This window comes from Danio rerio, chromosome 24 (assembly GCF_049306965.1).
Source record: "Danio rerio strain Tuebingen ecotype United States chromosome 24, GRCz12tu, whole genome shotgun sequence".
NCBI classification, from domain to species: domain Eukaryota; kingdom Metazoa; phylum Chordata; class Actinopteri; order Cypriniformes; family Danionidae; genus Danio; species Danio rerio.
In genome coordinates, this window is record NC_133199.1 from 28,055,184 (window position 1) to 28,072,601 (window position 17,418).

Below are 17,418 nucleotides of genomic sequence, written 5' to 3' on the forward strand. Positions count from 1 at the left end.
TAAACACTTTGTGAATAAATATGTCATGTTTAGGTCATAAAAAAGTGTTGCTGCTGGAACAGATATGGTTGCGGACAGAAGATAACAATAATTTTTTGACATTTTTCATTAAATTTTCCATTTATTTGGTTTTATTAACGTCTACCCCAACACTAAACCCAACAGTCACAGTACTATAAAAATATTCATTTCTGTTATACAGTGTTACAAAAATAATGCTATAATAATGGCGCATCCACAACTGTACCCTATCTAGACCACACCATAAAACAGTAACATTATTAAAATACATAAAATAATCATTTCGGAGTATTTTTACAAGTCGGGATTTGAACCCAAAAGCCATTTTCAAGCTTCAGTCCAGTGTTTCAAAACACTTGCACTTTGGGATCTCAACATGTTTTGAAACATCAGTTTCATGTCAGCCATCCGTATTCAAATGCACGTTTACTGAGAATGGTCAGGCAAGCAACGTTTAACACAAGGGCAAACAGCATACACAGGCAAATCCAGATTCGTAGACAAAATAAAAACTGGTCAGTGGTCAGAAGGCAGGCAATGTAAACAAACAAAACAACAAAGCAAAGGTTTAACATGGCAAGGCAAGGCAAAGGAAAAAAGTCATAAAATTAACAAATAGATAAACAAAACTAAAGCTGTGGTCACATGGCACGTTTATCCCCATAAACTTCCATTCATATGTACGCGAATACATCAGACAGGAAACACAAGGTCGTGCAACAAAAATTTTAAACAATCGCTCGCTTTTTTTACTGCCAAATCATCTTGTTTAATCATGACCCTTTTTGCAGTGCTGTACAACAGAATTTTGCAAACACAAACTCTAGTGTGATTCTCGCATTAGCAATGAGTGTTTTAAAGTGAGTTGTATATTTGTAAAGTTTAATCAGTCCATGAGCAGCAGCAGCATCAGTGTAATCAATGGAGACTTGGAGCAGATGTGTGTGTGTTGCATGACAAGACTTGTAGTTCATATTGACACAGGATTGTAGTCCATGTAAATGTGTAAGTTTTCAAGTGATCTATAAAGGTTAGATAGCTGGTGATCATGACAGTTGTCTATGCTGTATAAAATAAAATACGACAGAAATAGTGATGATATGGTTAACTGAAATTATTATATAAAACTAATAAAATAATAATTTTATATTTGAAACAGCATGCTAAAACATTTTTAAAAAGATGACACAGATGCACGTCCAAAAAACGTAAAATTAAAATAGCTACCTGAAACAAAGTAACAATCATTGGTATTAACTAAAACAAAAGATTTAAAACCTTACTCTGGTTACTTAATATGAAATCAAAAATTATGATAACTGTACTATAAATTCAAACACAAATACAAATACAAATAAAATAGTATTGTGCTTTTCAAAACATGCTTAATATTGATACAAAACTAAACTATATAACAAACAAAAGTGCTGCTATTGCTATCTGAAATTAAAACTAAAACTATTAAAATTATTGCTGCTAGTTGATATTGTTTACTAAAGTTAGGGAAAAAAAATATTAATACAAAAATTTTAATAACTGTATTAAACATTTAAACTATTAAAATAATATACAATTACAAAAAAAGCACACTTAAAAGGAAAATGATAAATAGTGATACTAAATTAAATTAAATGGTATAAGATCCCACCAAATGTGCTGCTATTGCTATCTGAAATAAAAACAAAAACTATTAAGATTAACATTTTTATCATTAAAGTTCATTAAAATAAATATTAAAGATAAATATTTAAAATCTGAAACATGACAAATTAAATAAAAAAATAATAATAATACCAATGAATGAACATTACAGAACATTAATCTCAGGTGAACTGTTGCTTTCACCTGCGTTGTGTCCAAACTCTTTGCTTGTGGATTTGGGCATTCTCTCAGTTCTGGAGCTCTTTCTCTCTAGAGTGCTGTATCCTTTACTCCCCTCCGAAATTTTCTCTTCCCCGTCCCGAATTCTGTTCTCAGCACTGGGTGTTGTTGCTCTGTGTCTCATTGGGGATGAAGGAAACTGACCCGGAGAGGCTGGAGACTGAATACGACTCTTACAAGACTTAGATCTGAATCACAAGAAAAAAAAAACATCATAGATACTCCATCTAAAGTCTATAAAAGAGATTTTATTTTTTACATTTAATTATTTGCTGCAACAGGTCCACCTTTTCGGTGTGCTGGGGTTTTTGCGAGTGGAGGAGGAGCTTCGAGTGGGCGTTGTTGGAGACTCCAGTTTCTTCATCGTCGAGTCAGCTAAAGTTTGGGCGATGCTTTTTTCCGGCTTCTCAGTCTAAGTAAACCAAAACACACAACTGAGTTATCTATTTGTCTAATTTACTGCTCAATGAGGACTTAAAAGCTCAAAACCTAAAGAATTGTATCTCAGTCAACCTACAACTTTATAGTCATGTTTATAACATTTGGCAGTAGGGCTGTGCGATTAATCGAAATCGAATCACAATCGCAATTCGAAATGTTGCGATTAGTTAATCACATAACTGCAATATGAAATATATATGCATTATTTAATTTACCCCGCACAGAGCAAATGCGTGACTGCTGGAGGTGCTGCAGTCAGATCACATGACTTTTATTGCCAGTTACGAAAGTCACTTTGTCAGATTAAGAAATTTTGTCTTGATAAAATCTTGACTTGTCGTGGGTAACAAATGTGCCACACTACACGTTCCTTCACGTTCAGGCATTCCGTGAAGTCTGTGACAAGCGTTATTTACCAAAGCAGTCACAAGCACTGCAAACTTATCTCAATTTCAATCAATTTAATAAACACTTATGCTTAAAATAACTTAAAATAATGACATATCAAAAAAATTTGCAAATATATGACAGAGGTTTTTGTTACATCAATTACAGTGAGGCATTAATTAAATCTTTTTTTTCCATTAAGTGAAAAAAAAAATTCATCCAACCGCACAGTTGAGTAGTGAACGGGCTCAAAAAAAAAAAAAAAAAAAAAAAAAAAAAAAAAAAAAAAAAAAATATATATATATATATATATATATATATATATATATATATATATATATATATATATATATATATATATATATATATATATATATTTTATTTTTGATTTTTTTTATTTTTGATTTTTTTTCTTGGAAAAAATATATTTTTGAAACTAATTTCATTTGTTACAATTTGTATCGTAATTTTAATGTATTTTTTGTTGGTCAGTTATCTACTAGATAAACAAGAATAACAAATACCATCTGAGGTGAAGAGCTTCAAAACCAGTTGAGAAAATAAACATGTTAGACCTTCTGTGATGGTGTTGTGAAGCATCACAAATGGTATACCACATTAGAAACAATTCATGAGAAGAAACAATTGAATCTTGTGTTACAACACCCACTTGTCGTTTTACGACTGTCCACGACAGCCTACGTCAAGGAAATTGTGCCGAAATCTGACTGGGGCTTTTTTACCAGCCAATTGAGTGAGCACACTTTCATTCTGCCAATCAGAATTGCGCAACCGAAATACACCACAAATAAAAAAATAAAACAAACAGGAATTATGGGATTATGGGATCTGCTGCTTCAGAACCATAACAGATGAATTAATATCAAAGAAAAACAGCATTTGTAATATGGCGATATTTTGGTTTTAAAGTCACAGACACCGAACAAAAACAGGTCATTTTTAAGAGCTGTCGCTAGATTGTCGTCACGGCCAACAGATTATTGAGCTACAATCAAATTGCAATCGCAATATCTGTCAAAAAAAATCACAATTAGATCTTTTCCCCAAATCACACAGCCCTATTTGACAGATTTACAGCAATTGCAGAAAAAGAGAGAGAAAAATAAATATTTTATTGCCATATAAGATTCACTATTGACTATTTCACGGCAAAAACTAAATTTACGAACAGACTTTAAATAACGCTTTTCTACAGAACAGGTTTATAACCATAAAAAGACATAACAATAAATTATTCATGAAATAAAAACCTAAAACAAGATATTTTTTAAATATTCAAAAATTTGAAGCATTTAACATTAGAATTCTATTGTTCATGGTCCATGGCTGTCTCACGTGTGTTCATAGTGTGTATAATTACATATTACTGTGTAATATGTCGCTTATTAAAATTTAAATATTAATTTTAATAGATTTTTTAAAATATTAAAATGCATTTGTCGATGTATAAATTAATACTAATATTAATCACAGCCACAAGTATGGCATCTAACTCAAAAAAATTGACAATTTTATTATTATTTTCTATGAATTCTGTTCTATGAAGGATAATTTTACAAACAAATGAAGACACTCATATTTAAAATACATCTTGTTTCAAGCTTAAAGAATGAAATTGGTATCAGAATAGACCAATTTGCTATTACAAAACTCGCTTTATGAGTCTACAGAATGTAATACAGTAATATATTTATTTAAAATGTATCATATATCCGCCCTGGTTGAAAATCTACAGTAATAAATCTATGACCTGGACATGTACAAATCCGACTGGAGCAGTTGCTAGGCGACCGGCTTCTCTGAGGGCTGTGTCCCACTGTGCTTTGCACCAAAAACAACTATCTGACCAAATGTCTGCTGATCAGACCTGAGGGGTTTTCGGGGTGGTGGCCGCTCCTCTGGAGTCGTCCAGTGGTCCACAGAATGAAGCACTGACCTTCTTCCTCTCTGCTCTGCTGGGTGAAGCCCTGTAAGGAGACCTGTGAGGGCTGGAGGAGGCTATTCGGGAACAAAGACAAGACACTGAGGGGTCACAGAGGTGACGGGAGGACAAAGGAGCCAATGGGGCAGGGCAGAAAATGGAATCATTTAAATATTGGAGGTTAATACAAAACCACTTGCCTTTCTCTGTCATATTGGGCAAAGTAGCAGAGGACGAGGAGAGGTGTCTGCTCAGGAGAGAGTCTGGAGAGTCGGGCAGAATCATAAAATCTTGGACTGCGGTGAAACCAGATATTACGGAGAGAGAGGAAGGAAAGCGATCAGACAGATGATAATGATATTCACTCACAGAAGATAAATGCCTGAAGCTTTCCTTTCTGATTAATAATTAGTGGGCATTTGGGCATGAATATTTATATTGATCCAGGGCTCGTTTATGTGAAGTTGATTTCTGTACAGATGATGTTTATGTAGCTTGTGTGTGAGAGTTTGATGGGATGTGCAACTGAATTTAAAATGAGATGGCAGATGAGACTCTCTGTGTATTCTTTATGGGGTGCAACGCAGCTCAAGGCGAATCCGGAGGATTATACATCCTCTCACATCCGGACGGTAGTATGATAATGATATTACTGTGTGGGGAAAAAAAATAAAGGTCGCCAAAGATAATGCAATAAAACTTTGTGTCCTGCAAAGAGATCTGCACAATTTAGTACAATCACACCAACATGAAAAATATGTGTTCAATCACTTAACCTCAAAGTCATTCCAAATGAATATATTTACGATTTTTGATACACAAATGAAGACATTTTTAGTGAAATCAGAGTTTTCAAATCTTTCAGTTGAAAGTCATCCAATTCTCTGGCACATTAAAACTAGGGATGCACAAAATTTCAGCAGCCTGAAATTGTCAGCCAAAAGTAGCGCGTTCCGTTTTTTTTTTAGCTGAAAACATGAGCTGACAAAAAGGCTATGCTGCCCAACAATAAGATGCTGTGCTATGAAACCCATTTGTTTTAATGGCCTGAGACAGATAAGTGGAGTTTTTTGCTACGCAAACCAATGCAAAAGGAGTGGAGAGCAACTTCATCTATACACCATGGTCAAAATAGCTCAATACTTCACAACCCAGGCTCATTTTGAGAACGTACCACTATAAACAATTCTGGAGAGCGCCAAATATGTCCCAGGAGCTACGTTTTTTGTAGTTTTTAGAATCCACCAGGGGGCGCTGTGTTTGCTTTTTGAACTCTGAAATTTTCTCTCGTGACCATTCGTGCCTGGTGTTCTTGCGTAAATCCACCAGAGGCTACTGTCGACTGACTGACTAACTGACTGACTGACTGATTAAATGACTGATCGACTGACCCACCCTCCTGCTTCCCTAAACCCAACCAATAGTGTTTTCAAAACTACCGATTGACCCATCCACCGACATCCCTAATAGCAACCAACAGTATTAAAAAACAATCCAGAAAAAGAAAAGCCCTCGTCTGATTTCACCACATATTCAGATTTTACCACATTATAACCCTGTTATTGACAAAATGCAGCTATACGTACTTCTGGCTACATAATTTGCGATCTCCAGAAACGTATATAGGGATACGTTTTCAGAATGAGTCTGTGTTGACTTATCCACACACACAAAGAATTTTTGGTTTCAGTTCTTGTCAAGTGTATCCAGAATTTTGGTTTTGGGCCAGAATTTTGGTGCATCCCTATTTAAAAGTCATTTAATAACAAAAATATTAATAAAGCAGTTCAATCCAAGTGTTCTGAAGAGACATCATCGCTTTACATGACAAACACATTTAATTTAGGTTTTATTGACTTATAAACATTGATCAGTATGCCCCAGCTTGTTTAAGCTTTAAAACCACTAATATTTGTTATTATGCATCAAGCGGGTATGGCTGACTTTCTGTTTATATTCACTGATTCAGTTTTCAACTTTAGGGCTTAATGCTCTTCTGTACACACTTCGTTTGTACTCAATTAACAACTGAAAAATGCTGGTATTGAAGCTGATATGGATTGTTGTAACCAAGTGTTGGGTCAAATATAGCAAAAACGTTGGGTTTTTGCATATTTGCAACCTAGCAATTTTTTAAATGTAGTGACACTTGCATTTACAAAGATTCTACATAAATCTGCACAATCTTGTAAGACCAAAGACCAAAAGCCCAAAATACTGATAAATAAATAAAGTCAATAAAAATAAATAAAGTCAAATACTGAAATGTATATAAAAACACCAAAATAAAATATGGCTACTTACATCTGCCCACTTTAATAAGTCTATAAACAAGCACAAAGATCCTTAACATAAGTGGACATATGCCACTTCAAAATTATATATATGCAAGGACGTAGAATTGGCATAGATGGAGGGGACCTGTCCCCACCAATATCCACCAATTACTGAAATGTCCCTACCAATAATTTAATCGACTTCAAAATAAAGTAATGCAATTAATCCAAATTCAGTCTCGATTTTGGCCTCCATGATTATGAAAAACAATAATCAGGATAAAACAGTTTAATTGCGTCACAAACCCTTCTAAATATCTCCACCTTCATACCTCCTCAAAGCCCGACTGCAGTAAAATCATGTTAAGTGATCTTTGCAACATGGAATGTAATTGTTATTTTTATTATTAAGTGTTTATTTTATATTATTAAGTACTTTATTTACATTTTAATAGCACAAAACAGAATTTATGCTGTTCAATGCATGCACTCTAGGGATGTATGTGCTCACCAACATCCAAAGCGAACCTACACCCTTGTTCATATGGAATTTTTTTTTTTTTATTGATTTGCAAATGTTTTGAAACATCACATCTTTGAGTGGGCGAGGCAGTGGTGCAGTAGGTAGTGCTGTCGCCTCACAGCAAGAAGGTCGCTGGGTCGCTGGTTCGAACTTCGGCTCAGTTGGCGTTTCTGTGTGGAGTTTGCACGTTCTCCCTGCCTTGGCGTGGGTTTCCTCCGGGTGCTCCGGTTTCTCCCACAGTCCAAAGACATGCGGTACAGGTGAATTTGGATAGGCTAAATTGTCCATAGTGTATGAGTGTGTGTGTGTGTGGATGTTTCCAGAGATGGGTTGCGACTGGAAGGGCATCCGCTGCTTAAAAACTTGCTGGATAAGTTGGCGGTTCATTCTGCTGTGGCGACCCCAGATTAATAAAGGGACTAAGCCGACAAGAAAATGAATGAATGACATCTTTGAGTGAATAGACATTCAATTGTAGGGACGCAAATATCTAAGGCCCTGTTTACATCTTATCATTATTGAGATGCATTTTCCTCAATCTGATCACAAATGAACGATGCTAAATAAATGAGCACTCTATACTTTATCATCAAATCCTAGCCAGGCAGGATTTAAACTCTGCAGTCTAAAATCATATGATTGATTATTGATTGATTCTCTTACAAGTCACAATTTGAACACAAACATATCAAACACTCCTTCCCACAATGAAATCAGATCCAGTCAGCCAAAATGCTTCTTAATCCCAGGTGTAACAGGGTCTCTTTTTCAAGTCTGTTTGCTGATCAATGTTTGTGTGAATAAAAGGATCATTTCACATTTATATAGATATAATTTTTTATCTTTTTGCGAACATTTTGATGATAAATTTGGAGAAACAGAAAACTCTGATTAAAATATCTTCATTTGTGTTTTATCTTATGGGTTTGGAATGACATAGAGGTGAAATAACCTTTTGAAGAAAACAACACAGACAAAACAGTAAAGACTACTCATACAGTACAAACACAAGAAAGAAAGGTGCTTGCCAATGCAAATCCTGATGACAGGGTGTGACCAGGGTGCTCCAACATAAATATAGCCTAAAACTGCTTATAAACACACATTCCAAGGAATATAATGATGGTTTTTAACAGTTAAAAACAATTCACAGTTAAACCCAGTTTTGAGTAGATAATACAACACAATAGATTAGAAAAGAACTGAAAATGCTTGTCTTTTCATATAACAGTTTAGTTTTTTCAGATAACATTTGTATAATTCTTTTATCAAGTACAGTCAATTGATAATAACACATAGCAGCATATTGTTGTTTGGTGGCTTCTGAGTTCTAAGTGATATTTAACCTATTGCTGTATATGTAAATATCTAAAAAACTGGAAATTGCGGCACTTTCATTTCACTTTGGTGGCATATTTCCAGCTGAAACAGAATATTGAGTATGTGTTTTTTTTAATTTGGCTTTTCCTCTTATCTTTAACTCGCAGAAAACTAACAGTTGGAGGGGCGTGGCTAACACTAGTTCACCCAAACTGATAAACTGACATCATCAAAGAAGGACCACCATTCCAGAGCAGAAGTAAATGGTCAGATATTGATTAAAGATTACCAAAACAACCTCTTTATCAGTGGAATAACTAACAATGCCCCCTAGCAAAATAAGCATTGTAAATTTCAGCTGGACTTGAAGTAGTTTTTAGCATACTCATAGATTTTTTTCATTGTTTTTTTTTATTCGTTTTAATGGGTCCAAAATGCTGACTTTGTTATTCATATTCCTACATACACATATGTCTCTCCTTCAAAGTAGGGCTGCATGATGTTGAAAGAATCTGGCATTGCGCTATTTTGTTTTTCTGCAATATACTGTATCATGTTAATTTTACCATATGAATTTAATAGCTCTATTTTGAAAGATTTCATTCATTTAGATAGATTGGGATGATCAAGAATTTCAATGCGGTTCTTTTGCATAAATTATAATAAATTACAATAAGGTATAAATACGGCAGACAAAGATAAAAGTGGAATAATGTGCATTATGGTTTTCTGGAGAGTCTAATAGTATTCAGGTACCGAAATGGTCCCACTTTATATTAAATGGCCTTAACTAATATGTACTTACATAGGAATTAATAGTTTGTTACAATGTACTTATTGTGTAAATACATGTATTTACTGTGTACTTATACTTGACTAAATACATGTATGTAATTACATCTTTAATTAACTTTTGTAATTACATTTGTAAATACACTGTTGACCATCCCTTATACCTTAACCCACCCTTAAACCTACCCATGCCACCAAACCTGTCCATAACCCAACCTCTATCCCAACTCAAAAGCACCACAAGTGTTCTCAAATACATTATAAACACAGTATTTATTTTTTGATGTAAGTACAAAGTAGTTAAGGACACTTAATATAAAGTGGGACCACAGAGACTAAACAATCAAGCAAAATAACATGGTCATTAATTTATAAATTATTTAAATTGGATAATATCTTTTAATTTCTAATAAATAATCTAATTCTTTGATGCAACAATCGCGGATACCCACATTACGATATCGATCAAAGTTTTTTAGTGAAGAATGAATAACAAGATGTTTGCCTTGAAAAGCACCATTAACAACCCAAGTAACCACAGAAATAGACAAGAAAACATCAGAAACACAGATGAGCAATTTCAACATACACTACTGTTCAAAAGTTGTTGTTTTTTTTTTTACTCCAACTGAGCAATGCTGCATTAGGTTTGGTCAAACGTTACAGCTTAGACACTTGAAATAATATTTATGTTTTAAATAAATATGAATTACAGTTATTATAATGATTTCTCAAGGTTCATATGACTCAGTAACAGCTATTGAAAATTCAGCTTTGTCAACACTATTGTAGTTGCAATAATATTTTACAATACTGATGCTTTTCCTAATAAATAAATGCAGCCATTAAAGGGCACCTAAAACGAAAATCATCATTTTGAAGCTGTTTGGACAGAACTGTATGCAAGTATAGTGAGTCCCCAGTCATATTAGAGTGATATAAACACAATATGTGAGGGCTGGCCTCTTTTATTTATTTTCCTGACGTTAAAATAAGATCCAAATCCCTGCCATTTTGAGGCCCACCGCAACGTGATGTAGGAGTGCGGTTTCCCCACCCACCAATTTGATTGACAGCCACGTATAAACATGTCTTCGTAGTAACACGTATAACCATATCAATAAGACAGGACGTGAACATGCAGCTGGAATTAAAAGATCTGTTTGACTCTCTGTGGTCATCACTCATCATCAAATGTGATCAAGAATGAGTTTTACAAGTTTAACAACATTTTTTTAGTGCATGTTAATGAATTACAGCAATTTAAATAAGCTTTACTTATCATGACAGCTGCATGTCAGTGCAATTACAAAAGAAGATGCTTCAATCCTGGTTTGTGGACATTAAATCAGGTGTATTTTGTACATTAACATAACAGATATCTATACAGCAGTGGATATTAACTTGTATCCTGTCACATTTGCTGTGCAAAAACAGTGCAAAGTCAAACGTGCGCGCTGTGTGTGTGTAAACTTTGTAATGATATTGTGTGACTCATCGTTGCAGAAAGGCTTGAATTAACTCCATAACAAATACATCCAGTAATCATTGGGAAAATTTTTACAGTAGTATTTCTCACAAACATTACGCGAGATTTGACGCAGCCAAGGCGAAGATTGAGGCACACTCTGACAAGCGAAAAGAAGTAGCATTAAAGGCAGAGGCCACAAAAACAGCCCACACTGTGTTAAGAGCAGAACATTCGAATAATCTGAAAAGTATAATAAATAATCTGATGGGTGTTTTGAGCTGAAACTTTACAGACACTTTCTGGAGACACAAAAGACTTCTCTTAAATCTTGAAAAAGAGGTAATAGGTGCCCTTTAAATTTAAATAATTCTACCAAGCACAAACTTTTGAACAGATCAATTTAAAACGTAAACCTCATGCACATACAAACCATCACAACCACAACATGAATCACTGTGACTCAACATTAAGAGACGTGAGTGCAGATGACACATAAAGTAGCAGGACGTCAGTACCATTCTTGGATTTGCTGGCAGGAGTGAGAGCAGCATGTTCATTGGCTAAGGAGGCTGAAGCAGGAGGGCAAGGCGGGGCAATCTTAGAATCACCTGCACGGCAGGTGATGCAAAGCAGAAACAAGCACAAGTGCGTAAGAGTATTTCACAAGATCACAACCAGTATAATCAGAAATCACAGCAGTGTGCTCCCTGTGAAATACTGAAATCAGCAGTTCATCTCTGACCAGAATGCTGCATATTGTTAAAAAAAAACTGAAAAGTAATTTCGCTAATAAAAGCAGCATGGTAATATGAACCACTGCAAGAATATGAAATAACCCAGAGCACAGCATGCAGCTGATGCGATGATATCAGGTTATCAGAGAGCCTAATGCTCTCCAAGGGCGAACAAACTCAATCTCAATCATTCGCCATTACCTAGAGAAACAAAACAGACGTTACATGCGTGCTGTCTAGATGGAGTGTCAGGATCAGGGCTCTGCACTTGGACAGTGTAAATAATTGATGGAGTTATGAATGCACCACAGATTTAGGGTGGTGCTTTCACATCTGTCTTTAAATAAGAACTGTTTTTAGTGCAATTGATTCACCTCTGGACTACTTATATGTGTAACTGAAAGGCTGAGAAGGGAAAAAAGCATTATTTGAAGTCAGATTGTGTCAGTGACAGAGCAAAACATCTTCAGCTACGCCGCCTAATATGACAGCGCAGTTTATAGTGTTTGTTTTCCAGCTGAAACAACCCATAGCAGAGCAATTGCACAGATGATTTACACTGCCTCTGATCAATCCCTGACAGCGCTAACCTTGACACCTCGAGTGTTTCTCTACATCTGGGGCGACTCCTTGAAATCAGCAACAGCTCGACGGCTGTGTGACACTGCAGCTCTGGGATAAAACAGCTGCATCTGTTTGTTTTCAGTCAATACCTCGGCCGGCTTTTAAAACAAAAGAGCTGCAGTGCAGTTTCCACACCCTGCCTGAGTTCACACAGGGGACTCTCCACACCCTCGCAAGCATCACACACTCACCCTCGCAGGCTCCCGGAGGTCCGCACCACGTCCAGCGTTTGGGCCTCTGATCCGCCTGGAGGTTGCGGTTTGTGGAACGTCGCATCAGGGCCTCCAGTCGCTCCTGTTCGTTGCGTTCCAAAACAGGAAAGAAAAGAGATTCTCTGACTGAGCTTTCACTGCGCCGGCGAGCTGACGGGGATGAGGCTGGCTGCTCCATGGCCAACACCTCTCCTCTCCGTCTCTCTCTCTCCCCCCCTGCTCTTGCTCCCAGTATGCGTGCAAACCCAATGACGTGGGCCTTGCCTCTCTCGCTCTCAGTGACACTCTCTTTGTATCTCTCTCTTTCTCCTCCCAGGTGACTGTGTGTCTAAGAGAGCAAAGCCAGACGGAGGAGAGAGAAAACCACCATACGTAACTCCACCTACACCCTCCCCCATAAGCAGATGACACACGCATGCACAGAAACACCACACACACACTGACTATCTAAATGACATGGGTTACATCAGGGGAAAAAAGGAAGTCTATATATTTTTGTTTATGTCGCTCTTGCTTTTGATCTCTCTCTCTCTCTCTCTCTCTCTCTCTCTCTCTCTCTCCACCCAAGTCTCTCTCTCTCTTTCTTTCTATCCATTCATCCATCCATCCATCCATCCATCCATCTATCTACAGTTAAAGTCATAATTATTAGCCCCCCTATGATTTTTTTTTCTGTTTTATATATTTCCAAATGATGTTTACCAGAGTAAGGAATTTTCCTCTTCTAAAAAAAATTCTCATTTGTTTTGTTTCGAGTAAAAGCAGTTTTTAATTTTTTAAAACCATTTTAAGGTCAATATTATTAGCCAATTAATTAAATAGATATATTTTTTGATTTACCCTAACTTGCCCAATTAACCTCGTTATGTCTTTAAATTATACTTTACACTGAACACTGAACACATTAAGAAATTACTATATAAATTATAGCCTATGATTGTTAGTCGGATTGTTTAGACTTTTTTTGTGTTGTCAATATGCTTGTGTTTATGTAGGTCTATTGCTGTGTACAACATTTGTATATTTATAATTATCTCCGATCATGTGGGGGTTGTGAGTAACTGGCATTGTTATTGTTTTATTAGGGTTTGGGAACCCCTGAATTAGATGATTGAACAGCTTCTTGCTCAAATTAATTTAAAAATCTTGTTCAAGATAATGCACAGAAAGAACAATTCTATACTGTAAATTTAATGTTTCTATGCCATATCTATATATTCTATATATACTATATTTTATATAGTTATATAGTTTATAATCAAGCAATGCAATTTGAATGGCCTCATCTGTTGACATGATGAACTGCAGAGCTTTTGCAAAAATCTCTAAAACTCTACGATAAGATCCTTTCTTAACTGCTGTTTTTTCATGTTTTGTTTTCATTCTTCAAATACAAAAAACATTTTTTTAGGGCCATACTACCAATCTTAATTCTTAATTCATATGACATATGATCCAGCAACAACATATGATGATGTGTGCAGGTGTAGTAGTGGTGTCCCATGTCTTAGGGGAATATTTTCAGCCTTGCCCATCATGCTATGTTTTAAGGGCTAAGGAGAAGAAGTAGGCATAGATGTAGTAGTATATAAAAGATGTAGTGGATGTAGTGGTATATAAAAGAACTAGAGATGGGTCTAAGTCTTTAAGGTCCCATAAAACTTTGAAATGTGCATTTTTATTCTAAATTTGATGTATTCTCGATTGAAACATGAGGATGGGAGTATGAAATGGAGTCCTCTGAGCTCTTCCCCTTTATAAAAAAAAAAAACAGCCAATAGCAATTTGTTTTTATCACAGCTCTGCCTCAAGCGCGTCAAATAGGTTGTTTTCACATGACGTCATTGATGACACGCGAAATTCAGATGGGCAGCAAGGAGTTCTTCTACAAGGGAATCGCTACCAGAACATCAAAATATTTCTGTTTTATGGCGTTTATAATTGTTAAAGTCGGACAAAAAAAGAAATGCCGAACAGCTTTTATAGACTTCCAAATGTTTCAGCTCATAAAGGGGGGAAAGTTCAAGAAACTGGCAGAAAAATGTATGTAATAAACAGTTATTCAATACATCCAAGTGTACAAATTTTTTTGTAACACAATAGTTTGTTTGACAGCACTAATAAAGATTTTATACAGGCCTAGCTATGTCTATATATTAATGTGTTAACATAAAAATCAGATGCAAACACCACACTTTTACAAAATCCAGGAGAATATAAATAATGTACCCTGCCATGTAATCGCTGCATTGAAATCTCCGTCTTGTTTTGCATTAATCCATGTCTTTACTGGGGTTTCGGTGGAATAAACAATCATAACATCGAGAAGCGCAGCAGTGGTGAATGTTTGTTGATAGTAACTTAATTTCATTGACCGAACAAAAAAAAAAAAATGCAACCCTTGTGACAAAACTAGACCAAAAATAAATAAATAACAATGTAGACTAAGTGTCCACGCTTTTGTATGCTTTCATCTGTTATTTTGTGATGTCTGGAAGATAACTGCATGGGAAAAAAACTATAGTAATTTATAATAAATATGCTTTTAAACCACATAGTAAAGTGTATAATCTGTACAACTCTTTGTTAATGAAGGTTACATAATATTGTAGTAAACTGATAAACTGAAATAAATAATGTAACGCTAGTTTAAACTGTGGTGCATTGTGATTATAGCGTAGAAAACTGAAGCCTATTGAATTTGTTTATTACTACAGTGGCGTCATACCACAGCAATAATATAATTACTACGACAGTTTAATTCAAGAAATGATCTATGCTTCCAAACAATATAGTATTCATAATATAATATTTAAAGTATAATAATGACAGGCATATATATTTCAGTTCAGTAGAAAACTCAACCCTATTCATGATTTAAGGATCATGCCCAACATATGTGGTTATTTTCTATTTACATCTCCTTTAAAATATATTATAAATCGCAAAAACCGGACTTTCCTCTGTCTGCCATTCAGTTTTTACCTCCTGCCCTCTATCTGAACTTTGTGCAGCAACAGAACCACATGATTAAAAACAAACTATGAAATTAAACGAGAAGTGTATTGAGGGGGTGGGGCTTATCAGATACAAGAGATCATTGGATTGGTCAGAAGATGAAGTATGAGGTAACATTAAAAAAGTAGTTGGATGTTTTGGATGTTCATATCTTCTAATGAGAATTTTGTCACTGTTTTGGAGCACTCTAGCTTATAGATATTGTTATATCTAAAAAAAGCTTTGTTTTAATTTTACGGGACCTTTAACATTTTTCAATTCAATTCAATTCAATTCAGCTTTATTTGTATAGCGCTTTTACAATGTAGATTGTGTCAAAGCAGCTTCACATAAATGGTCATAGTAACTGGAACAGTGTGGTTCAGTAACTGGAACAGTGTGGTTCAGGTTTTAGTGTTTAAGTTCAGTTCAGTTCAGTTTAGCTCAGTTCAGTGTGATTTAATCATTACTGAGAGTTCAAACACTGAAGAGCAAAAATTTTTCTAGTACTTCTTTGTCATTTTGTAGCTTGACAGATCTAGCCCAATTCACTTTCATTGTAGACAAAAGAAAAGACACAGTGCATCCGGAAAGCATTTATAGCATTTCACTTTTTCCACATTTTTTATGTTACAACCTTATTTCGAAATGAACTAAATTAATTTATTTTCTCAAAATTCTACACACAATAGCCCATAATGACAATGTGAAAAAAAAAAAGATTTTTTGAAATTGTTGAAATTTTCTAAAAATAAAAAACCTGAAAAATCACATGTACATAAGTATTCACAGCCTTTGCACATTACTTTGTTGATGCACCTTTGGCAGCAATTATAGCCTCAAGTCTTGAATGCCACAAGCTTGGCACACCTGTCTTTTTTTGTCCATTCCTCTATGCAGTACCTCTCAATCTCTATCAGGTTGGATCAGAAGCGACGTTGTACAGCCATTTTCAGATCTCTCCAGATATGTTCAATAGGATTTAGGTCGGGGCTCAGGCTGGGCCACTCAAGGATATTCACTGAGTTATTGTGAAGCCACTCCATTGATATTTTGGTGATGTGCTTTGGGTCATTGTCCAGCTGGAAGGTGAACCGTTGCCCCAGTCTGAGGTCAAGTGCACTCTGAAGCAGGTTTTCATTCAGGATGTCTCTGTACATCGCTGCATTCACTTTCCCTCTACCCTGACTAGTCTGCTAGTTCCTGCTGCTGAATAACATCCCCACAGCATGATGCTGCCAACACCATGCTTCACTGTAGGGATGGTATTAGCCTAGTGATGAGGGGTGCCTGGTTTTCTCCAAATGTAACGCCTGGCATTCCCTCCAAAAAGTTAAATTTTAGCCTCATCAGATCAGAGAATTTTGTTTCTTATGGACTGAGAGTCCTTCAGATGCCTTTTGGCAAATTCCAGGAGGGGCGTGGCTTCCATCTAGCCACTCTACCAAACAGATTTGATTGGTGGATTGCTACACAGATGGCTGTCCTTCTGTGAGGTTCTCCTCTCTCCATAAAAGAACGCTGGAGCTCAGTCAGAGTGACCATCGGGTTATTGATCACCTCCCTGACTAAGGCCTTTCTCCTCCGATCACTCAGCTTAGATGGCAAGCCAGCTCTAGGAAGAATCCTGGTGGTTCCAAACATCTTCCACTTACGGATGATGGAGGCCACTGTGCTCATTGGAACTTTCAGAGCAATAGAATTTTTTCGGTAACCTTTCCCCAGCCTTGTGCCTCGAGACAATCCTGTCTCAGAGGTCTACGGACAGTTCCTTTGTCTTCATGCTTGCTTTGTGCT

At 35.9% G+C, this 17,418-nt stretch overlaps 1 protein-coding gene across 8 annotated transcripts in view; it reads right to left on the bottom strand.

Annotated features, from left to right (window-relative positions):
- The window catches only part of map7d2b (MAP7 domain containing 2b), a 42,404-nt gene that overhangs the window by 13,262 nt on the left and 11,724 nt on the right, over window positions 1-17,418 (bottom strand). For 2 of the 8 annotated variants that reach the window (XR_012399390.1, XM_005162756.6), the window contains exons 4-9: window positions 12,604-12,706; window positions 11,570-11,662; window positions 4,873-4,968; window positions 4,619-4,749; window positions 2,190-2,314; window positions 1,867-2,090 (exon numbers count right to left, since the gene is read on the bottom strand). Coding sequence is in view for 5 of the 8 variants with exons in the window: in XM_005162756.6 (XP_005162813.3) it covers window positions 1,867-2,090; window positions 2,190-2,314; window positions 4,619-4,749; window positions 4,873-4,968; window positions 11,570-11,662; window positions 12,604-12,706 (772 nt within the window). In the remaining 3 variants the exon portion in view is untranslated. Of the gene's footprint in view, window positions 1-1,866; window positions 2,091-2,189; window positions 2,315-4,618; window positions 4,774-4,872; window positions 4,969-11,569; window positions 11,663-12,603; window positions 12,953-17,418 lie in introns of all 8 variants that reach the window. The other 6 variants (XR_012399392.1, XM_001342242.9, XR_012399391.1 and 3 more) reach the window with 4 other exon arrangements.